This window comes from Castor canadensis, chromosome 8 (assembly GCF_047511655.1).
Source record: "Castor canadensis chromosome 8, mCasCan1.hap1v2, whole genome shotgun sequence".
NCBI lineage: Eukaryota > Metazoa > Chordata > Mammalia > Rodentia > Castoridae > Castor > Castor canadensis.
Genome location: NC_133393.1, coordinates 59,859,237 through 59,884,016, shown reverse-complemented (window position 1 = coordinate 59,884,016; position 24,780 = coordinate 59,859,237). Strand labels below are relative to the sequence as shown.

Here is a 24,780-nt window from a genome sequence, read left to right as displayed (position 1 = left end):
TGCTTGCTTAGCAAACATGAGGCCCTGAGTTCAAACCGCAGTGTTACCAAAAAAACCCAAATAAACAAACTCCAATTCTGTCCCCAGCCCACCCCCCAAAAGGAAAGAAGGAAATATAGAAGAAGGGAACTATGTCCAGTTGAGGAAACAAAAACCAAAACAGAAAAAAGAAAACTAATCCATGGAAAACGCTAATTAATTTTCAAATATCAACATCACAAGGATAGTTCTAAGTGTTTTTCTAGCCATTCTAACATGTGTTGGATGTTTAGAGTTATTGGCAAGACATTTAACCACCCCTGCTTTTAAAAGAACTTAATGTGATAATTTAGTTAAGCACATAAGTGACTGCCTGATTCCAGATTTTCTTTTCTTACCAGAAATCAACCCACACACAATTTTAGTTTCTTTATCTACTTAGAAATGCAAACATCACAGCCACTTATTTTTTTTTACCCTAATTATTATTGTTGCTATTTTTAGAACTTCAAGTCTGCAAAAATCCAGCAGCCTGGGCAACCTGAAGAAAGAGACATCAGATGGGGTGGGTTCTTTATTTTGAGTCTTACCTTAGCAACAAAAAATTTACAGATCTTCACTTTTTCCCATTTTTCAAATAAAAGTCTTAAGAAGAGTTTGTGGTTTCTCTAATGGGGTATTATTAACTATCATGGTACAGTTAACAGTAATTACTATGTATAAATACAAAGAATTGAAACCAAAAATTGAGACTTTAATAAAACTTTGTAGAAAGTAAATGAAACTTAAAATTCTGTATCTTAGAAGTGATGTGATCTTTTTCTTTTTCATGGAAGTATACATAACAAATTCTCAATATATAAAAAGAGTTCTTAAATGCCTTAAATATTGTCATTTTGAACAGGAAAATGGTCTATTCAGAAGCCTTCAGAGGAAATTTTTCTAACCAAATTAAAGTAAAAACATGTTTTTCACTATTATTGCATGTAAATTGCTTAAATGTTTTTATAAACTAAAATTCTCAGAATTCCCAAAACATGCTAACTGAAGTCATCCCTACACAAAGGTCAGCCACATTCTGTATACTTCCACATCTGTGAATATCCAGAATAGATAAATCCATAGAGACAGATTGCAGGTTGGTGGAAGCCAGTGGTGAGAGGAGGGAAATAGGGAGAAATGGTGCAATTGTGAGGGGGCTGGCTTTAGAATGATGGAAATGTTTTGGAACTAGATAAGGTGGTGATTGCACGTTATCAGTAGTTACTAAATTCCACTAAATTAACTAAATTAACTTTAAAATAGTTAATTTTTTGTTATGTGAATTCCATCTCTATCAGTCATGAGAAAACTGAACTCATGGTCATGCTACTTGATGATCTCAATGACCATACGAACTTCTCAGGCTTCACAGAAACCCCTTTTAGATGGCCAGTGGTTCATTTTATACAGTCATCGTCCATTTGGAGCCAGCATTGTAGTATTTGTAAAGATATCAGCTGCTGCTCCATGTCTTCTTTCCTGTGGTTTTCTACCATGACCCTTGGAAAGGTTCCAGTTGTATAGATAGGCTACTTCCAGGTGCAGTCTCTTGACTGTCAGCTCTTAGCGTCTGATCATTGCAGATAGAACTGGCAAAGCAGTCATGGAGACAGCTGTCACTAAGGTCCTGTTTGTCAGTGCAGTGAATGGTGAAAGGATTTGGCATCAGTGTTGAGACACAGCACTCTGTTGTGAGCAGTAGGTAATGTAGAGCAAAGTCTCCACCTTAAAGGCCTGTGTGCCCTGGCCTTTTTCTCCACTTCTGCAAAAGAAAGAAATAGAAAGCAGGCAATGTTAGGGAAATGAGAACATGCAAGCAGAAGAATCTCTGGGTAATACTCAAACATATCAGTATATCACCACAGTTACCGATTGAAGTCATCAGAAAGCTCAAAATAAACAGTTGCTGATTCTACTCTCATTATTCTTTGAGAACAGTGTTTAAAATAACTAGAGTAGAATGTCCTTATATTGCTAATGTAAAACTGGGTTAATTAATGCTAGCTTTATAAGAGAATTATGCCAGGCTTCTATTGATGTCCTTGTTACATAGACTGTGAACTGTATCATAGCTAGAAAAATAAGAAATTTGCTATTCAAGTTATGTAATATCTGTGCTTTTTGAGAACCGAGGCAAACAAAATTAAAACTTGAATTTCTGTATTTATCTTAAATAGTTAAAGCCTTAAGTACATTGATTATAGATTAATGATGGACATCTTTGTCTTGCTGCTGCTGGGGTTTTTTGTTTGTTTTTTTGCAGTACTGGAGATTGAACTCAGGGCCTCGCACTTGCTAGGCAAGCACTCTACCACATGAGCTGCGCTGTCAGCCCTTTTGCTTAGTTTGTTTTTCAGACAGGGTCTCAGCTAACTTTCCCTGGGATGGCTCCAAATGTGATCCTCCTGTACCCTCCTCCCAAGTAGTGGGGATTATAGGCCTGTACTACCACACCCAGCCCTCTGCTCCTGCCGAGGAGGTAGCATTTAGAAAGTTTTTTTAAACCTCTAATATGCCATTCGATATTAGGAATCAGTTATTCTCTTAAATAAAGTCGTCTCTGTAACATGCTGTAATGTTTCATGTGGAGCCTGACCTGCCTTGATGATTACACATGCTAATGCTCTTTCATCATTGTCACCTCTCTCAGGAAAAAGCTCCAGTAGAAAGTCACACGTTTGGAAGCCTCCCTCCCAAAGTCCCAGGACACCATGCTTCTGTGGATGACAACCCCTTTGGCACTCGAAAAGCCAGATCGTCCTTTGGTCGGGGCTTTTTTAAAATCAAAAGTAGCAAGAGGACAGCAAGTGCACCAAACCTGGGTATGTGTGGCCAAAATACCTGTGCTGTAATCAGCTGGAGTCCGATCCCTTCCCTTCTCTTACGCATCCACCTATATCTTTCTTTCTCATCAATGAAGGTGAATGACTTGAGGGAAAGTTAACAAAAGATACTTCATTGAGCTTAACTTAGCAGTGAAAAGATGTACTGACCTCGCTCTGACCTTCTCCCGTGGCATAGACCATGAAAAACCTAAAACCATGAATCTTTGCAGTTTCATTGTAGACAGTTTCCATCCATTCTGATGGGATAAGGTAACCCCGTGTGGACAACCCTGGTGGAGTCTGTGTGTAACCTCAGAAGCACAGTGCATGCCAGTCCTCCACTGTGTATTTCCTGAGGAGGAGTCTCATCTGTGTTTCATTTTGTCACCCCCCTGTGTTCTCTCCATTGGGCTGTGTGTGATTTTGTGCGTTGTTGGGATATCTGAAGATCGTAAATGAAGTGCCAGTGCACCTTCCTTAGGTATTGTACCCTGGCATGCTAGCCTTCACCAGTGCTGTGCTCCAAACCCATCTAATTCCCGCTCTTGACCTCTCTGATCTCTAGAAAGCAAGCTGGCAGCAATCGGAAGACATAGTTCTCTACTCCAGAGTGTTCCTTCCATCTTCTGCTAAAGCAGATGCCATATTCAAAGCCTTTGCTTCCAAATCTACATGCTGTTTTAAGCAATGCTGTTGACACCTTGTGAGCAACCCTGAGAAGCCCTTCAAGTGCCCAGCAGTCCGTGAAGTGTGGGGCAGGAATGCGCGTGCATCATACATCCCAGCCCTTGACACATAACATCACACATTTACTCTCTGATCCTTGCGGTCCCTTTTCCATGTGCTCATTTTCCCCATCCCCCCAAAAGAAATGTTTGAGCCAGGTAGGGAGGATTGTTGTCTTAGGAGAATATTCTTCTGACATTTTATTGCTTTGAGAGGGAGATAATATTTAGTGGTGTCAGAGGTAACTTTGTATGTTATCTAAGGAGTTGGCTCCAGAGTGGTTTTCCTCTTTGTGGGGCAATGAGCAGTGTAGTAGGGGGCAAAAAAGAAAAAAGTCCTCAAGAGAAAAAAGATACAATGCTTTTTAAATGAAGGTGAGCAAGGCAATGTTTTTAGAGGTACTCAAATCCCCTTAAGTTTTCCCACTAGGTGCTTATCACCTTACATAGATATCCACATATCTATTCATATGGAATAGCTAAGTGACATTACTTTCTTTGTGGCCTTATGTCTAGAATGATCACTGGATGCACACAATAAGCTGATTCATCCAGACAGCCATTTCCAAATAGTCTTCCGTCTTTGTAGAAGAATTGTTGTCCATGCTTAGAGGCAAATGCTGCTTACTATAACCTGTAATCACGGCCTGCTTGTAGAAAAGTCAACTTTTGCAACTGAGTATCTTGCTGAAACACTGACTCTGTGATTTTTGAACAACTTTTACTTTCCTTTATAAAACATAAAAGTCTTACATTGAGAAACATAGGAGCCCTTGTATTTGCTAGTGTGTGATTGTCCACTAGGGACAGCTAAAGGAACTCAAGTAATTCAGACTTGGAGATCTGGCAGTGCCAACTGGGGATATTCTTTTCTTTTTTTTTTTTTTTTTGGCAGTATTGGGGTTTGAACTCAGGGCCTCACACTTGCTATATAGGTGCTCTGCCACTTGAGATTTGAGACACTCTGCCAGCATGGGATATTATTTTTTTAAGGTAAAGTAAAAAAACACTAATTTTATATCAGAAGAAAAACATCTACATATCCAGTTCATTTTTTCTCAGTGCCTAAGACTTTCTCAGTTGGGATGAATTATTTTTGAGGGGACAGTACTGGAGTTTGCTCTCAAGGCTTTCTACTTCCTAGACACTTTACCACTTGAGACACACCACTGGCCCTTTTGCCTTAGTTATTTTTTGAAGAGTCTTGCTTTTATACCTGGACTGTGATCGACTTATTTATGCTTCCCCACTAGCTGAGATGATAAGCATGTGCCACCATCCCCAGCTTTTTATTGGTTGAGATAGGGTCTTTCTAACTTTTTGCCTTGCCTGCCCTCAAACTCTGATCCTGAGCTGGTAGGATTATAGATGTGAGCCACCACACTTGTCTGATAAATTTCTAAAATACAAAATTGCTAATACTTGGTAATTGATTGGATCTAAATGCCAAAGGAGAAGAAGGAATTAAAATGAGCTAGAGTTTGGATTGGAGCAACAGGGAGAATATTAATTAAACACCAAATAAGAAAAACTGAGACAGGAGAAGACCCTAAGGGAAACTGGATGCACTAGATGTTCCTGGCACATTCATTGGGAACATGTACAGATGTTTAGAAACTGGAGCTGGGAAAGAGGGACTGGAGTAATGGCTCAAGAGGGAGAGCACCTTGCCTAGCAAGTATGAGGTCCAGAGTTCAAACTCCAGTACCAACAACAACAAAAATGAAACTGGGAGAGAAATAAGGGCCAGAAATTTTGATGCACCTGCTTCTGAATAGTAAAGCTATCATTTGTGCCGAGCTTGGAGTGGGTGAGCTTGTCAAGAGATCCAAAAGAGGTGACAAAGCACCTGCCTAGCAAGCTCGAGGCCCAGAGTTCAAACTGCAGTACTGGAGTGAAATGGAGGAAGAAAACAGGATGCTACACAAAGAAGAAACTATCAGATGACATCTAAGAGGATGTTGTGACAGAAGCGAAAGGTGATGGTAATTTTAAAGGAAGTAGGAGGTAGTCAGTGGTACCAAGTGACCATCAAGATTGGTACCATCAAGATTGAGAATAAACTCAAGGAAAGCATATGTTGGGGCTGAGAATGTAGTTCAGGGGCAGAACACTTGGTTAGCTTGTGTCAGGCTCTAAGTCCAATCACCTAAAAAGAAACAAAAAAGGAAGGAATATGACATTCCTGTCCCACTTAATCTCAAAGAGAGTTTAAGTTAATTAACAACAGAAAACTCTAAAAAACACACATTTACATTCCATTTTTCATATTTACAGGGTGCTCTCTCTAATTCATTGATTTATAGACAATGGAAGAAGAATTCTTAACAATTGCGAAAAGTAAGAAGGCTAATAGCTAATCATGTTCATTCCATAGTTTAAAATTCATCAGGTCTTTTTTCTGTTCTTGGAATAGCTGAAACACAAAAGGAGACAGCGGAGCACTTAGATTTGACTGGTATATCTTCTCGGGCAAAAGACTTACAGGAGACCAGACCATTCCAGATGTCTCCACCATCTCCAGATTCCAGAAAGAAATCCAGAGGTATCATGAGACTCTTTGGAAAGTAAGTGAAACAGAGAACAAGTGGGGTGGTTCTTGTCTCACACATTGCTCAATGTAAGGGAACAAAGAAAATTGGCTGAAAATGGTTACTAAATTAGAAGTCTTTCACATTCCGTTTTTGTAACAAAGATTATGATTTGGGATTCTTAATTCATTGGGCCTTACTTAATGTTTAAATTGAAATATCTTCTTTAAAACATGTTCTGGGGCTGGCAGTGTGACTCAAGTGATAGAGCACTGTCTAGCAAACATGAGGCCCTGACTTCAAACCCCAGAACCACCAAAAAGAAAAAACAAAAAAGCATGTTCTGATTAACTGTAAAGTCTAGGGCTTGCTTAGGTCTAATTCACAGTCATCTATGTTGTGTGTTCTTCAGACTTAGGAGAAGTCAGTCAACTACATTCAACCCAGATGACATGTCTGAACCCGAATTCAAAAGAGGAGGGACAAGGGCAACTGCAGGGCCCTGACTGGGTTGGTCTCGAGATTTGGGACAGTCTAACAGGTAAGAACAGCCAAGTGAATGGACATCAGCATCTCCAAGGCCTTGTGAACACCTGCAGTATTGGGACTGTCTTTGGGTTAACTCATCAAGCCATGGCTTCCTGCTGTGCCCAGTGGAGAGTAGTGTGGTTTGTCAGTGGTTGATAGTTGCTATACAGAAGATGAGGCCTGTGTAAGCTATGTGAGGTGTCAGTGACATCTCTACTAGGATGATTCCTTCTGTAGCACTCTAAAGCATTGCCTTGGAATGGTACCTTAGCTTAGTGGGGTTAGGAGTAGGTTTGAGGCACTGGGGATATAGGTTCAATTTCCAGCACTGAAAAACAAAACAAAACATACAATTAAAAAAAGAAAAACCCCACAATGTTCTAGAATCAGATTGCTTAGATTTGGTTTTTAGCCAGCCACGTAACCTTAAGCGATCACTTCCATGCTCTATATCTCAACCATATCATCTTCAGCATCATAAGATAATTCTAAAGATTAGATGAGTCAGCCAGGCATTGGTGGCTCACACCTATAATCCTAGCTACTTGGGAGCTGACATTGGGAGAATCATGGTTCAAGACCAGCTCAGGCAAAAAGTGCTTAAGACCCTGTCTCCAAAATAACCAGTGCAAAATGGACTGGAGTATGGCTCAAGTAGTAGAAGCCCTAAGTTCAAACCCCAGTCCCACAAAACAAAAAAACAAAAAAACTTAGTTACTACATGTTAAGTATCTGGGGCAAATGATGACCATTCACTAAGCATTAGAGATTAATGCAGCCCTTGAAAGCACTGAAAGACAAACCCTGTCAGAATTCTTAGGCTTATCAAGACCTTACAATTGTTTACCTATTAGGACTCTAAGAACTTTTCTTATTCCCTTATCAAGGTGTAGATGTGGTTTAAAACTAAGTATACTGACCTACTGAGCATAAAAGGGTGGGGTTGGCAAACAGCAGTACAGGCCTTGATACTAAACCTTTTAAAATGACTATAAATACCTGTAAACACAGTCCCTGTCACACAGGCGGAGCCCTGGACTCAGGTTTCATTAAGGAGGAAATTCTTTCGCCTTTTTCAAATACCAAGTGGTCACATTTGCCATGTGTTTTCTTGGAACACAGTAAAGGAATTTCCTGTGCTATTAAAAGTATTTTAAGTTATGTTCATCTTCACTTTTTTTTTTTTAAACAGGAACAATGTTTTGTGTTTCAGCAAAAGAAAACAAATTTTACCTTGGTTTTTCTTCCCTCTCTTGGTGAGAGTGTATTATCCTCTTCCTACTGATTGCCAGTGAGAGAGAAACCACAGTTCTGCCAAAGTTATTCAAATTAGACTTGAATTTCCTTCAATCCAACTGAGTATTATCTATTTGGAAGTATACCCTTCAAACAGCATGGTAGGGTCTTGGTGCAGTGGCTTATGTTGGTTCAAGTTGGTATGTTTCTGTAGAATTTGTTCTTACTAATTCACATTGAATCTTTTGCTGTGTCATTTGAAATGAAGACAATGATCTTGAAAGGAATCTTTCAACTCTAGTGCTATCTGTTCCTCCTCCAAATATGTACTAAAAATTAAGCTTTTTATGGTCAAATGCATATCATCAGAGAATTTCCATGTCTATTGAATGTGTAGTTGTTCAGAACTGATAAGCCACAGGATAGGCTTCTAATTGTTTCTTATACCATCGTTCATTTTCCTATAGTGACTCGGATATGCCATTTGCCAAATGGACCAAGGAGCAGGTTTGCAATTGGCTTGCAGAACAAGGCTTGGGTCCTACCTGAATTCTGGCAAGCACTGGATTGCATCTGGCCAAACACTTTAGCAGGATTCTCAACAAAATCTAGAGAAGGTGACTATTTTATCTTTTCATTTACAAAATCCTGAGAGAAAGGGTATGAATATAAGATTGTTTTACATTCCAGAGGGGGATATGGGTGAGATCAGCATTTCTCCTCTTGAAAAAATTTGAGTTTTCAGCTGCTTCATGCTTATCTCATCTGACAAACTTAAAAGGAAGGGTTTAGTCTTAATGATTCTTCATGGTTTATCTAATGATATAGCCACAATAATAAACCTTAAGATCATATGTTCAAAATCATTTTATGGCCTTTTCACTGACTTATCTTTTCAATGTAACATATTGTCATTCAACCTTACTTTGCAAAAGGAAAAAGGCACCCTACATTTTGAGTCCCAGATATTTAATATTTTGTACAAAATAAATGAAATTCCTATTATTCATGCTATATTTCCTGTCTTACAAAGAAAATGAGTCACTAAAGTAATTGTGGTCTTAGCTGTCTAGCGGCCTCTTATTCAGCAGTTAGTATTCTACTTTAATGTAGAATGGATTTACATACATACCTAAGGTAGTATTCTAATCTAATGCAGAATTAGATCTTTAATGCTAGCTTCATTTAGGAGAAATTTGCATCTTTGCCAGTGGATCCAGTCAGTATAGATTAGGATTATAAGGTCAGTCTTTCTGTTTATTGTTTCAGGAACTTGGAATCAGGCATTCACTTCATCGAAAGAAACTGCAGCTGGCACTGCAAGCCCTGGGATCCGAAGAAGAAACAAATCACGGAAAGCTGGATTTCAACTGGGTCACAAGTAAGAGGTTTTCATGCTTAAAAAATAATAACTATTGCTGTTTTTTCTTTTTAGTCCCCAAACAAGTGTTTATAGCTCAGTAATGACACTAGTTTCTCTTCTTCAGGATGATTGGATGATATTGGCCTCCCCAGTGTAAGACCCAGTTTGATGAAGGACGGGTGGATGGTCGAAAGCTACATTACATGACTGTTGTAAGTGATTCTCCATTGGGGTTCGAAGAAGTAAATTTTTTTCTCTGAGAAACACGAAAACAGAGTAATCAAAAACTAATGTGTTTGTTCACAGGGGTTCCACTGGAGTTTAAAGGTTGAGGAGTGAGTAGGGAAGTCAAAGTCATAGGGCTTGGTGATTGTAACAGCTTTAGGATAATTTGAAACCCCAATGTAAGCTAAGCAAAACATAATTTAAACCAACCTCTTCAGAAGGTTGTTTTGGTTTTGTTTTTTTGGTTTTTCATGTGTTTTTGGTTTTTCCTTTTTGCTGTACTGGAATTTGAACTCAGGGCCCTGTGCTTTCTGGGCAGGCACTCTACAGCCCCAGAAGGTTGATATTTATATATAATAAACAAATTAAATATTGAAGTACACACCTTGGATGAGTAAATTTTACACACTCAGCACTTTTGGTTGTATATTGTTTTGAGACAGGTTCTTTGCTGGGGCTGGCCTCAAACTCTCAGTCTTTCTGCCTTCTCTTCCCAAGTAACTGGAATTATAGGCATGATCCATTAGGCCTGGCTTCATAAAGATAGTTCTGAGATAGAGCTAAAGGCTAGTGGCTCACAACTGTAATCCTAGCTACTCAGGAGGCAGAGATCAGGAGGATCATGGTTCGAGGCCAGCCTGGGCAGATAGTTTGCAAGACCCTATCTGGAAAGTACTCAACACAAAAAAGGGCGGGTGGAGTGGTTCAAGTTGTAGAACAACTGCCTAGCAAATCCAAGGCCCTGAATTCAAACCCCAGTACCACCACCACCACCAAAAAAAAAAAAAGATATTTCTAAGATAGAATGTGGAGCTTTGAAACTCTAGTAGTTTCTGTGTTATGTTTCCCTATGCAGTGAACAAGGCCTCCCTTTGACCTGATATCCACAAAGACTTGTCTTCTCCTTTCACTTTCCTTGGACACCTGTTGCTTGAAAAGCTTCTCCCTTTAGCGCAGTTCTTCCAGAGTAGGAGTTACTGGGGTAAAGGAGAACAGAGAACAACTAGATTTCTCCTTTAGTTTCTTCACCATCAGATATTTGTAGCTTCTAGTCAGTGAGCAGAAGTACAGCTGTGCTCACTTTAAAGCAATAAGAGAGATTGTTTCCAGGAGAACTTGGTTCTAGATTCCATAGTATAATTCATGTTCTACTGAGGATACTTTTATTTAACATTTTGTAAATGAGGCTATTAATACCACAGGTATCTTCTTTGGTAAATAAGTGGAAAAGTGGAAGTTTAACCAGATAACTTAGGTGGGAATTTCTCAATATTAAACAAATTTGAAGTTTGTTTTTTTGACTTTGTTTTGCAGTACTGGGGTTTGAACTCAGGCCCTCGAGCTTGCTAGACAGGCACTGTACCACCTGAGCTACTCATTCAGCCGATTTTCATGTTGGGTGTTTTTGAGATAAGGTCTTGCTAACTATTTGCCTTGGCTGGCTTTTAACCTCGATCCTCCTGATCTCTGCCTCCTGAGTAGCTAGGAATACAGGCGTGAGCCACTGGCTTCCAGCCAAATTTGAAGTTTAACTGGTGGTATTTGTTTTCTTTTATCATTGAACCAAGGTCCTTACGTTGTGTAAACTTGCATGAATAAACTCGTATGTTGTAGTATGTCACATACTTACTATTAAGCATTTTCCTCATACTGATGCTCAATTCTCAACAACTCTTTGAGTGAGTGCTATTCTTCTCTTTAGATGAGGAAACAAAGGAATCCAGACATTAGGTAACTTAACCAGGTTTACACAGTTAGTAAGTAGTAGGAGTCACTGAGTATTTCAAACAAGGCTGGTTTCATATCCCTCTCTTACTAGCTAACTTTTCTGCCTGGAACACATTCAGTACCTATTGCCCTGCCTATCTAGGTGTGAGTATGTTCCCCTGGGAAAGTGAGCAGATTCAGGGTTAAAATCAATACATATATGAATAGCTTTCATGACTAAAAATAATAAATTACCTTGGAAAATTTGACCACCCCCCCCAACTATTAAGTCATAAAATCTGTTTTAATGAGTTGTCCTGAAATGGATCCTGGAACACACACTGAAATATTTGGAATGGCTGTCTCATCTGAGGTTAAATACACTAAATGTTTTTTTTTTCTAATTTATCATATGATCCTACTTTTAAAAAAATCAATCCAGAGAAAGTTTCAGTTAGTAGCCTTAAAGATTTAAACTGCTAACATTTTTATGTTAAAAACATTTCCATAGTAAATTAATTTTTTCTTTTTTTCCATAAGAAATATGTTATCAGTGAGGTGTGCCTCAAATGGATATTTCCCATGTTTATTTTCTGGGTGTGTTTGGAAGCAGACTGGTGCTTATCTTGTCAGTGTGTCCCAAATCACCCTCTCTGAAACAGTTTGTTTGGATGTGTTGGGCATGTTTGCAGATGTTCCCAGTAGTCACAGACTGGTGGCTTGCTTGAAGGGTTGATTGTTGATATATGTTCACACTTATAATTTCTTCATTTCTCCTCTCCTTCTTACTAGCACCAAAACCTCTTAAGGTCAGGGAAATGGTGTACCCAGGGTGTTCCCTCTGATTTTCTCTGAAGTATGATGGGCTTTCGTTCAGAAAACCAACCCTGGATCATCAGTGAACATCACTGGCTCCCAGCTAGCTGCTGAAAGGAAAGGAAGAGGACATTTGGCCAGTGCCTTTAGCTGTGCTTAGGTGTCCGGATAAAGTTCTGGAACAAAGGGATTCTTTTGTTCGCAGAATGTGCAAATTAAAGCAAATGGGGCCAGGGTGTAGCTCAGTGATATAAGGCTCTGGGTTCAGTAGCCAGTAACCCACTCAAAAAAAAAAAAAAAAAAAACTGGGCTTGGTAGTATATACCTGATATGCCTGTAATCCCAGCAGCACTCAGGAGACTGAGGCAGGAAAATTGACAGTTTGAATCCAGCCTGGCCTACATAGTAAGACTCTATCTCAAAAACAAAAACAAAAAACCAGACAGATTATCTTCCATAGTGACCATGGGGGAGAAAGAAGCAGTTGGCAGCCAGCTTTTTTGGCAACAGCATTAACTTGGGGTCCTAGAGAGGATTTTGTTCAGAACAGGAAAGGGGTTCTATTATTAAATAAAAGCGTTGGACTCTCTGGTAGGCTCTTGGGGCGTATTGTTTTTAGTGGCTCTTCTGCTTTTATTCCAGTTTTCTGAACTTTCCCTAGGAGGGTCCTCCTGCTATGAGCCAGCACAGTGAGCACCAACTGTTCTGTTTTACAGGACGACTTACTGTCTTTGAAGGCTGTGAGTGTGCTGCATCATCTCAGTATCAAGAGGGCCATCCAGGTCCTGAGGATCAATAACTTTGAACCAAACTGCCTTCGGAGGCGGCCATCTGACAAGGTAGCATTTCAGATGGAGGCTTAGCACACGCACTGTCATGCGTGTGACTGCATGTGTACAGCAGGTCCGTGAGGCGCATTTCTTCTTGGGGCCTGCAGGCAAAGCTGGTCTCCTCAGGAGCCTCAAATCTAGCTTCATTTACTGCTTAGGCTTTGTTTTCCTGTATCTCTTCCTTTTCTCCCCATGGTGGTTCCACTGCATCGCTAAAGCCAATGGTTGTTTTTCATTTATGCTTCCTCCTTTTGATGGGTTTGTTTTTTCCTGTCTCCTTGATCCATGGAGTTAACTATCAGTATTAAAGACTCCTTTTCCTGTTTCTTTTCTGTGCATAAGAAAGATTGAGACTCTGTATATTAGTTCTTTAAAAGAGAACTCAAGTTAGCAAAGACCTTTTACCTTTCTTTAAACATTTCTTGGAATGTTGAGCAGCGGTGCTCCCCTGGGCAGACCTGTTAGACCGTGCCTGCAGGTTTAGTATTGAGGATCCTCTGGTCAACTGAAGCTCATGGAGTTTGTTCCTGCAGAATAACATCACGCCATCCGAGGTTCAGCAGTGGACCAATCATCGAGTGATGGAGTGGCTGCGCTCTGTGGACTTGGCAGAATATGCCCCTAATCTCAGAGGCAGTGGTGTCCATGGTGGTCTCATGGTAAAGCTGATTGAATTGAAAATTGACTTCTCGTTTTATTTCCTTTAGTTTAATGTGTAGGATACAGGATGAGGATCCCTAAGGAGGATCCGTTTGTTTGCTTGTCATAATTCTAAAGTCATATTTCCCAAGCCTCCTGCACTATTTCTAGTGAGTTTTACTTTCAGAGTATTTTTACTTAAACTGTAAAACTCTAGATCAGATTTAAGCCCATTTCTCTTTCACATTAAATAACATCCAGCTGCTGTCTCTCATATAATCGTGGTTTAAAACCCCTACAAAGATACAGATTGTATTTCTACACATCTGTGTTGCATAAGGGTTGGTGTAAGTGCTGCCATTGTAAGACCTGAAGCGTGGATTACAGCACCAGCTTCACCACTTGCTAACTCAGGCAAAATAAAGAAAAGAAATGTGAACTAGAGATGGAAGTTCATACCTTGGGCTGTCGAGAGAGTCATGGAGATAAATAACCCAAGTGAAAGCACTGCACAAACTGTAAAGCACAATGCAAACGTATGACCTATGGTACCTTTTAACAATCTTACTTTTTCTTTTTTTTTCAGTTACCAGAGTTTTTATTTAAACTACTTGTGAGAAAATCCAGATGCTGGTGGGGGTGGGGTGGGGAGCTAGTATCAGAAATTTATTGAATGTGAGTCAATGCCCTGCACAGCCACCCCCATCCCAACCAGCAAAAACCCCTGCTCCCTCCCATCACCGCCCACACTCTCTCCACAACAAAATCAGAAACAAGGGCAAAACAGCCCCTGCTGGGCACCGAGGGGGTGGGGGGGAGAGGGAGGGGGCGGAGTGGGCGGCAAGGGAGGGGGTGGGGGCAGGGGGGAGAAACGACCCAAGCCCCGCATGCACACATGAACAACAAAATCAAAAAAAAAAAAAAAAAAGAAATTTATTGAAACAGCCCATTCCTGGACTATGGTCTCCAGTTAGTATATATCTAGCCTAATTTTCTGTCCTCAGCAGTAATGATCATTAATACTCAGAATGATGGATTTGTTAGGTTTTTCTTATCATGAAAGAAAAAGTGACAAGAGTATTTGGGAAAGATTTTCTACACGGACTGATGAAAAATACTGTTTTTATCGTGTCCTCAATGAACCAAAAAATCAGCTAAATGAACGTTTATTTTCTTCCTTGTAAGTATTTTGGGGATGGGTTTCTATTAACAATCTTACTTTTTCTTACAGGTTTTAGAACCTCGTTTTAATGTAAAAACAATGGCTCAGTTATTGAACATCCCACCTAATAAGACCTTGCTGCGAAGACATTTGTCCACTCATTTCAACCTTCTGTTTGGTGTGGAGGCTCAGCACCAGAAGCGAGATGCCATGGAGTTACCAGATTATGTACTTTTAACAGCCACTGCCAAAGTGAAGGTGGGTTCAAGCTTATACCACTTAATAATTGCATGAAGTTTGCAGTGGCTCAGCTGAGGGAATATACATCTTTAACAGTAATTAAGAGAATACATTTTTGAAGGTTTCTGCTGATGTCATTTATTTTAGAGTTGACAATAATAAAGATCATGATGCTGGCTTCTATAATTAATGTATTGCCAATGCAGAGAGCCTGTGACCTGTGACTTGGGTCCAAATACTGATTGCAGTTGTTCTGTTTTTCCTATGGATATCAGAGGAACATTTGGGAGCTTCAGATATAACTCAGGGGTAGAATCCTTGTCTAGCATGTGCGATGCCTGGCTTTGACCCCAAGCACTACAAATTAAATAAATAGAGAGATTTCTACTTATACAGATTAAGCTTGTCTGTCTTATAATTGACCAGCCTTGCAGTTTAGGGAAAGATATGCAAGAAATGACTGTGGGCCTGGTCCACAGTCCCAGCACTCAGGAGGTTGAAGCAGGAGGTTTATGAGTTCAAGGCCAGCCTGGGCTACATAACAAGACTCTTATTTCAAAAAAGAAAAAAGAAATGATTCAAGGCAGACAGAAAGTGGGTGTTTCCTAATTTATCAGAATTCATGGGTTATACCAAATTGAGATTACTTTTTCTTCTTTTAAATCATTCCTACATTAACTCTTCCGAATATGTTGTCTTAGCCTCCTTAATGTGAAGGTAGAACTTAGGGGTTTCTCCAGAAATATATGGCAAGTTCTTTTTGTTTGTTTTTTACCCATTCTATCTTCCTTTGAGTCCCTTTCTCCTTTAAAAAAAACCTGTGGGACAGTGTGTTCTGTTTAAACTCAGTCATTAGCCTGATAGTCACAGGGACTGGATGGTGACTAAGATAGAGTTTCTCTTCTAAGTATCACTGGAAATTTTGTCTCCAAAAGACTGGGGAATTCATTTACCAATCACCAGTCCTGTTGTGGAAGCAGAGAGGCAAATGACATAATCATAGTTTCACCCAAAAAGAAAATGCAGTAAAGACCATTTTCTTTTGCTGATATGAGATGAAAAAACATGGAAGCTTGGATTCAGCCCTGAAAGTCCTGTGTCATCTAAACAAAGGACTTGGAGTGTTTTGCTTGCGACATTGACTGTCCAGTTAGTTGGTGTGAATAAGAAGAATAACATTAATCTTCTGAGATTTATGACGACAACCGTTAAGATATTTGGGTGCATCATTTGTATGTCCTTTTGTTACACAAATTTAATGATCTAGTTACGTTTCTCTGTGATGAATAATTAAATGGTACATGTTATCAGTTCTTTGCCATATAAATTTTATCAAACCCTTTGTTGTTTTTTGTTTGCTTTCAAAGCCAAAGAAACTTACCTTTAGCACTTTTGGCAATCTGAGAAAAAAGAAACAGGAAGATGGAGAAGAATATGTTTGTCCAATGGAATTGGGACAGGCGTCAGGAAGTACCTCTAAAAAGGGATTTAAACATTGTTTGGACATGGGCCTGTATGATGAAGATAATTTGGACCAGTTAGAGCAGGTAAATGCAACACCATAAACCTCTTTTAAATGCCTTCAGCCACTACGGGGGAGCTTTATACACAGTATCCACTAATCATGGATGTTCTCTTCAAATGCCTAAAAATAAGGATAATAAAATAACAGCGAACACTTACAGACTGCTTATGCTACTCCAGGTCCTATCCTAACATATAACAATGTTTGTGGTAATCTGAAGACTTAGAATTATTATCCACATTTGAAAACCAAAGCACCAAAGTGTTCTGTTGCTCCCACCCCATCCAGCTTCACTGCATCGTTTCTGCTTAGACTTTTGCTCATTTTGCTGCACTTTCCTTGAAATCATGAAAACGGGTATGGCATGCTGTGGTTTGTTCTTTGCAGATGGAAGATTCAGAAGGGACAGTAAGACAGATAGGTGCGTTCTCTGAAGGCATCAACAACCTTACAGTAAGTTAATTGAGATGTTACTCTAAAAGTTACCCCAGTGCTCTGCATGTACATTGGTGAATGTGTGGGTCTGAGCTCCGGACTCGCAATGTGTGACTCCCTATCTGCTTTCTTCCAGCACATGTTAAAGGAAGATGACATGTTTAAAGATTTTGCTGCCTGCTCCCCCAGTGCCAGCATTACAGATGAAGACTCATTAGTTTTCAAATAGTGTATACAAAAACCAACAGATTGTATATTGTTTCTTGTTCACACTTCTGCTCATTCAGAAGCGGAAATGGAAGGCAGGGGACTCATGCCTGTTCTGAAGTTGCCACGAAAAATGAGACACTGGTGAATGAGAGTATAATTGCTTTACTCTATTTAATGTAAAAATCTGTGAGGTATTATATTTAAAGCTGCATTTAAGATGAGTGTTTTACCATAGTGTTTCATTCACATCCCCAGTGTGGAGGGCTTGGGGAGCAGTAACCAGTATGTGAATGACTTTGTCACATCATTGTGTTACTGCAGTCATAGAAGCAGGACATCTGTGCTCTCAAAGTAATTCATCATGCAGAGTTTCCAGAAACATTCATTGTGCCTGCTAAATGCCAACTATACCTCTGCTTGCCTCTTACTGTCTTGTTTTTATATATTTTTTTAAGTATATGTATATATACCATACATAAAAATAGAACTTTTATTTTGTGACCTAAGGAAGACAATGAAAAGATCATATTAAAAACAAAAGCAAAAGAACAGTGATCTAAATTTTCACATAGCAGCTGATTTCTGAAGAGATCAGAATGGTCTTTCTTTTTCTACAACTGAATTTTTACAATGTTCATCCTTCAGACTAAACTAATATACATGAAATATGTGTCTTTGATGACAGCATAGAATTGTTGAAGTTTAAGAACTTCACCTTTACCAGGCATCAGTGGCTCATGCCGTAGCCTCGCTACTCCAGAGGCAGTGATCAGGAAGATCGCAATACGAGGCCAGCCTGGGCAAATAGTTTGTGAGACCGTATCTCACAAATGCCCAATGCAAGAAAAGGGCTGGTGGAGTGGCTCAAGGGGTAGAGCACCTGCCTAGAAAACATGAGGCCCTGAGTTCAGACCCCCGTACCACAAAAAAAAAAAAAAAAAAAAAAGCTTCACCATTAACCTTGGATCTATTTACTTTATAAGGAAGAACTTGAGCAACATTAATATACAGTTAACTTCAGTGATTTGGAAGCATTCACATCTCCCTCAAAAAACAGTTGTAGAAATAATCAGAAACAAAACACCTTTACAGTATTAAGGTTCTTGTTTTCCTCTTTGCTAAATACATCATTACATTCACATACTAACCGGCTGCCTAAACATATTAATTGTGCATTCCTCAGCTGTCAATAAATGGAGTTTTATTTTATTTCAATAAGAATTCAAATGGTCTGAGGCTGCAAAATTAGTTTTCTAATGGTTATTTTGTTAAGTATAGCTCATGGCTTCCGTTAACTCTGAACCCAAATATTCTTTATAAAGAAAATAGAAAACTGCAGCAAAACTGTTGCTGTGGGTTTTTTTTTTTTTAGTGGTATTGGAAAAATCTATTTTTCATTCAAGACTGCATTATTACTCATACTAGCCAGATGCAGAAAAGACAGGTGTTCACAAATTGGGGTGGAGGTGGGCGGTTCAGTTTATGCCAGTGGATTTGATTACAAATCATTTTTGAATGTTGATGGTATTTTCTTTTACACTGTCAGCAAGTTACCAAACTATTCATCAAGGAATGTATAATACCAGTTTTTCATAACTGAAATCATTTGATGGTAACAATGCTTTACTTTGAACTCTGTCATTTATTATTTGGTAACTGTATTGGATTCTTCTGGTACTGGGGTTTTATTTTAATGTGAATATACATCAGCATTTGAAAAACTCGATTTCTTGTTAGAACCTGGTTGAAAATACCAGGAAATTGTTACAAATGCCAACATTCTTTATTCAGGACACTTTAACATAGCTGATGATATATGATAAGTTTAAAAAATTTTGATGTATTTTATTTACAAAATATTATACACTGTTGGTATTACCTTATGAAAGAAAATAAAGTCAATTGATAATTGCCTCATGTTTGCATTGTCATTATTTAATTTCCCTTTATTCAAAGTAACAGATGGGCTTGGTTTCTGATTTAGAAAATAACACCAACTCTTTCTAGTTTGTAAACGTTTGTAAGTTTGTTTGAACATGTATCAACAGAGAAAGTTGAGGTTGTTGCTTTAGAAGCTTTGGTATGAAAGGGGGCATAAACAGCTGAGCTGGGGAGTGAGGAATCATGTCAGAGGGATGTAGGAAAAGCAAACCGAAATGACACACAAATTTGAAAAAATTAGTTGTAGAAAAGGTGTATGGACCTAACCTTTTAAAAAACTAACTTACTGTTTTTAACTTAACTGAATTTTGGAAAGAAGACACATATCTAGGAAGAGATTACCAAAGATTAAAAGTAGATTGAATATAACCTAGAGAAAAACAGATGTTTTGTGTGAAATTTAGTATCTGTAACTTAATAAACCAGCAGGAATCTGTATGAATACAACACACCCGGTTGACAAACAGGGAACCCTCCCATGTTTGTTTAGCTGTATGTCTATATGCTTAGCTACACAAAGGCACCTATAGAGTTGGGACACTGTGACCACATTAACTGAGGTGGCTTTGTTGCGGAACTTTTCCTCTCAAAAAAGCGATTCTGAACAACGCACACATGCTTGATATTTGAGGGCAGTATTGACCGGGTGTGAAAAAATGGGACAAAAAGCATCACAACAGTTGGCTCTGAAGGACAACAAAGAGGTTCTCGGTGTCTGTGAGGTGGTCAGTGAAGCTATAATCTACACAGCTCAGAGACTGAAGGAGTATCTTGGATTTGAATATCTGCTGACTAAATTCTGTCCTGCTGCCAGTACTCTGAATGAGATCTTCTTAATCCACTTCATCACTTTCTGCCAAGAAAAGGGAATTGGTGAGTGGCTCACCACCACCAAGATGACCAAGCACAAAGCCTTCCTGTTTGGGACAGATTGGATTTGGACCTTTTGGGGATCCAATAAGCAAATAAGGCTCAGCTAGCAGTTCAGACTCTGCGAATGGCTTCTCTTCAGCCTGTGGACTTCTCCAATCCAGAGTCAAGGGTAGAGGAGTCTTCCTGGAAGAAAAGTAGATTTGATAAGCTGGAAGAATTCTGTAACCTGATAGGAGAGGACTGTCTAGGCCTGTTTATCATCCTCGGTGTGCCAGGAAAGCCTGGAGATGTTCGGGGAGTTATCCTGGATAGTGTCAGAAGTGGGATGGTGAGCAGCCCTCTGCCAGGACACAAGGCTGTGGAACAGTTTGTCCTGGAGACGGAACATTGTGTGTCCATCAAAGAGCTGCTCGGAAACTATATGAGTAAGAAAGATGGGCTGAGAGAAGTAGGCAAGGTTTATATTAGCATCCTCTGAACTGCAGATGTGTGTTGTGACTTGGCCTGTAAGGTGAAAAGAAAAAATACTTTATTCTCTAAATCAAGCTCTTCTATTACACCATTCCATCATGGGATTGTTTCTTTTTTAAAAGTTTTGGGTTTTTTAACCCCATTAGTTGAAAATGATTACCTGGGTCAAAGCATACTAGTGTCACAATTAATGGAAAGAAAAAAAAAACTGGCCAGCCTTATTTTGGGAAAATGTATAATTTAGTTTAATCTTTATTCTTTATTCAATAATAACAATTGGAGAGGACAATAGTTTGATTTTTCATATAAAAAGTGTTTGTTTGAAATAGTAATTCTAATGCTCACAAGTATAAAAGATACTTTTAGCGGGAGCAGTAGAGGGGGTGAATTTAAGTATGATATACTTGATACATTGTAAAAACCTTTGTAAATGTGTATCCCACACACAGCACAATAAAAAATAATTTAGAAAAGATCTTTTTACTGCTGTTGGTGGGAGGTGGACAGGATAGGGTGGTAGTGAGTAAGGAAGAATTCAGAGCGGGTTTGATTGTAGTAATGATACCAGGTCCAATTCACGCCTCCTACGCAAAACTGCACACCATTTTTTCCCTCTGATCCTGGCCCCTACTGTGTCTTGATAGCAGCTTTCTCTGGTGGGATTTACTTGGGAATGCAATTAGTGTTAGCTTTACCGTGATTTAATAAAAGTATTCCTTGTTATATTTAGTAGCATTTGCAGTAAGGAATGTATACTCACATACAAAGGCCATTTTTTCTTAAAAGCCTGTGTGGGATTTAACAGTACAAAGGGGAATCACCATTATTTATTGAATGTATATGCCAGGTCTTGTTATTTACATACATGCCTTCAGCAATTCTAAGAGTTTCTAATTAAGAAAGAGGGTAAATAAATGTCAAGGTCATAAAGAAAGCTAGAGTGGCTCATAACAAAGTCTGCCCGGTAACAAAGCCCCAGTTCTTTTCCAGAGTCACATAAAGTCTTTGACTAAGGTACCAGAATTGTTGAGGCCACAAGGATGTTCAGCTGGCTGCCACTGCTTCTTTCACAGCCTGGCCTTATGCTGCAGCTGCCCCTCCTGCTGGTGACCAACCTGTTCCCTGGTGAGCAGCTTTTGCAAAATGTGAGCCAACAAATCTGAACTACCAAACTCTGAACTTGGTCCTTTCTGTGTTCTGAAATTTATGCAGGGCTCTTTCTGTGAGGCTGAAGTCATATGAGGGCAATATGGTATCAGGCAGTAAGTAATAGGGTATCATATCTTACGGGGCTGCTATCCAAAGAAAACTACATTTGTTGTGATCTGTATGATTGGAACTCCCAGGGCACTCCTATTTTCTGTTCCATATCATTGGTTTTTTAAATGCTCATTGGAAATCACTAAATTGGTATCAGGACACTTGCCAAACTTCTGCACTGATTTTTCTCAGTTTGGATCTCCCCTCCCTTCCCTCTCCCATCTTCTCTGCCTTGCTGGACTGTGACTACATCTTCCCTCTCCTCAGGTTTCCAGTCAGAAGTATGCAGACGAAAGAACAAGATCAGAGGACAGGGAGGTTGGGAATTTATTACTCTGCTCTTCCCTGTTTCATTACTCTGGGTTACTACATAGCTCCTGTCCATCAGTTGTAGGATGGCTCAGACAGAGAGACAGGGCACCAAAGCTTTTGGGAAGCAAGTTTATTAAGCAGGCTAGCAGCAACTCAGTGGACTCCAAAGGCTGAACCTGAAAATAAAGGGGACTTTCCTTATATACCATTTAGAGCAGCTTACAGAAATGGGAGGGGGGTACAGCTTGTCCCATACATAGCCACATATTATTTCATTGGCTAGTTTAACCTCTAGGGCAAGGTGACCCTTCTCTGGTCTCGCCCCAGGTGCTACTTGACATTCTTCAAATCTGGTTTTTTGTTTAGTTTTTGTTTTTGTTTTTTGTTTCTGTTTCACTGTTGCACTTATTATCTCTCACTATCTCCCTCACTGTCTCTCATTATCTCCCTTCCCCCTCCCTGCCTTCCTGCCACACTCCTTTTGGACCCTACCTCTTCAGGCCATTGACTATTCCCTGGGTGATATTAGTCCCCTGCCCCTGTCCCCAATCTGTAGACATTTCTTTTTGTAATTCAGTGAAACCTTTGGAGCAGTTTGACTTCTTCTGGATCCCAAATTCCTGGTTTTCCTATCTAAAAATTGAATGAGAGTGACAAAAACCTACGTTATAGGACTGCTATTAGTTACATAAAAGTACAAGTAATGAAAGTTTTGGTACAATTATCCTAATCCACTCTGATTATTTATCCTGTCCACACAGGGTTCACAGAGAACATGGAGTTGCATCATTATCTTCTATCTAGACTGAGCCTGAAGAGGCAGCTCCTATTTTCTGTCCAATAAGCCTAGTATTCTTCAAATTAGGATAAGCCTTACATCATTAGGGAACACCAGCCCCCAAATCCTTTGAGTTTTGTGATTCAAGCCCTAGGGGAAAAGGAGGAAGGGAGCTTCCACAAAGTCCATGATGCCTCCTTGCTTCAGGAAAGAAAGGGCACCAGGGTGCCTCAACCTTTTGTTTTACCACCTCAGAATATATATGCACCTCATAGCCCTCCCCCTGAGAAAGTCGGAAAAGGAAGAACACAAGCAGCCCCATAGTTGTGCTACATTAGAAATTTTTGTGTTTAATATGTCAATAAAGAAGTATTAATATGCATAATCAGGTGTTAAAACTTTTTTTTTTAGTGGGGCTGTGGATATAGCTCAAGGTAGAATGCTTGCCTAGCTTGGATCCTGGGACCAGGTTGGATCCTCAGTCAATCAATCAGTAAATAAATACAAAAGAACATGGGGATTGGTAGAGAAGCCCATTGTCACTTTCTATTGGCAAGGTCTCCAACAGCTCAGCTTTGGCGAATTATGCTATACTTTCAAAAACAAAACTAAGTGCTTGAAAGCATAATTGGAAGATAGGTTTACTCACACATCAGTGCCGACTGCCTATTATATATTAGCCCTGTTCTCCACCTTGCTAATCCAGCAGTGAAAAGAACAAGGTTCCTACTCATGGGGAGTTTCCATCTTGATGGTGGAAGACGTAAATATATGTACATATACTAAAAATGTATATTTAGAATTGACCAGGGGTGTTATAAAGGAAAAGCAGGGGGAAGAGGATGAAGAGTGAATGTGTGCTATTTTGTCTCAGTGGCATGAGGGAAGGCCTCAGTGAGGACGGGGCAACTGGCCAGAGATCTGAAGGTGGGGAGCCAGCCTCAGTGCAGGCATCTGGGGAAGTGCTGGAGGAAGAAGGAACCACAGAGGCCAGCCCCGAAGAGGAGGGACCTGGTGTGATCAAATCTCCCAAAGAGGCTGGTGTGGACACAGCACAGTAAGTCAGAGAGAGCTTTGGGAGATGAGTTGAGAGGAGTAGCCAGCAAACGTTGCATTGATCAGCTGCCAAGCCAAAGTATGGAGTCTGGATTTTCTTGAGTGGTTTGAGGAGAAGAATGCCTTGATCTGACTTCCACTTTAAAATCCTCACTCAGGGTTAGCCTGGCCCAAAAGACCAAAAATCGTATGTTCTCCCTCATATGTGGACATTAGATCAAGGGCAAACACAACAAGGGGATTGGACTTTGAGCACATGATAAAGGCGAGAGCACACAAGGGAGGGGTGAGGATAGGTAAGACACCTAAAAAATTAGCTAGCATTTGTTGCCCTTAACGCAGAGAAACTAAAGCAGATACCTAAAAAGCAACTGAGGCCAATGGGAAAAGGGGACCAGGAACTAGAGAAAAGGTGAGATCAAGAAGAATTAACCTAGAAGGTAACACCCACGCACAGGAAATTAATGTGAGCCAACTCCCTGTATAGCTATCCTTATCTCAACCAGCAAAAACCCTTGTTCCTTCCTATTATTGCTTATACTCTCTCTACAACAAAATTAGAAATAAGGGCAAAACAGTTTCTGCTGGGTATTGAGGGGGTAGGGGGGAGAGGGAGGGGGCGGAGTGGGTGGTAAGGGAGGGGGTGGGGACAGGGGGGAGAAATGACCCAAGCCTTGTATGCACATATGCATAATAAAATAAAAATAAATAAATAAAATTAAATCCTCACTCAATGGCTGAGTGGAGACTAGACTGTAGGGAAGAAAGAGAATGAAAGCCCTGGCAGGCAGCTTTCCAGTTGTCATAGTAATCCAGACAAGAAAAAAAGTTGGCCCCTACCAAGGTGAGAGAGGAGGAGCGATAAGTTGAGATTCAGGATATTGTTGAAGGCAAAGCAGACAATATTTGCTGATGGTTGCAAGTTAGAATACTGAATTTCCAAACTTTTAAGTAATGATGATGAAGGATGGACTGCAGGAGGTCCCAAAAGGTGATAATTGGCCAAAGAGACACTTCTTCTTCCACAGACATCTCCACCCTCGGGCAGTACAAAAAAACGCTATAAAAACC

The 24,780-nt window shown here is 39.8% G+C and overlaps 1 protein-coding gene and 1 pseudogene across 1 annotated transcript in view; both read left to right on the top strand.

Annotated features, from left to right (window-relative positions):
- The window catches only part of LOC109679859 (liprin-beta-1-like), a 96,178-nt gene extending 77,243 nt beyond the window's left edge, over positions 1-18,935 (top strand). Inside the window, 15 exon segments of the mRNA XM_074084842.1 lie at positions 484-544; positions 2,672-2,843; positions 5,988-6,138; positions 6,515-6,643; positions 8,334-8,398; positions 8,401-8,483; positions 9,136-9,247; positions 9,354-9,380; positions 9,383-9,441; positions 12,694-12,816; positions 13,341-13,466; positions 14,678-14,866; positions 16,216-16,395; positions 16,761-16,826; positions 16,945-18,935. Of these exon segments, the coding sequence (XP_073940943.1) occupies positions 484-544; positions 2,672-2,843; positions 5,988-6,138; positions 6,515-6,643; positions 8,334-8,398; positions 8,401-8,483; positions 9,136-9,247; positions 9,354-9,380; positions 9,383-9,441; positions 12,694-12,816; positions 13,341-13,466; positions 14,678-14,866; positions 16,216-16,395; positions 16,761-16,826; positions 16,945-17,037 (1,636 nt within the window). The 3' untranslated portion in view covers positions 17,038-18,935.
- Positions 18,936-19,070: 135 nt separating this feature from the next.
- Positions 19,071-23,481, top strand: LOC141425722 (rab15 effector protein-like; annotated as a pseudogene).
- Positions 23,482-24,780: the final 1,299 nt, after the last annotated feature.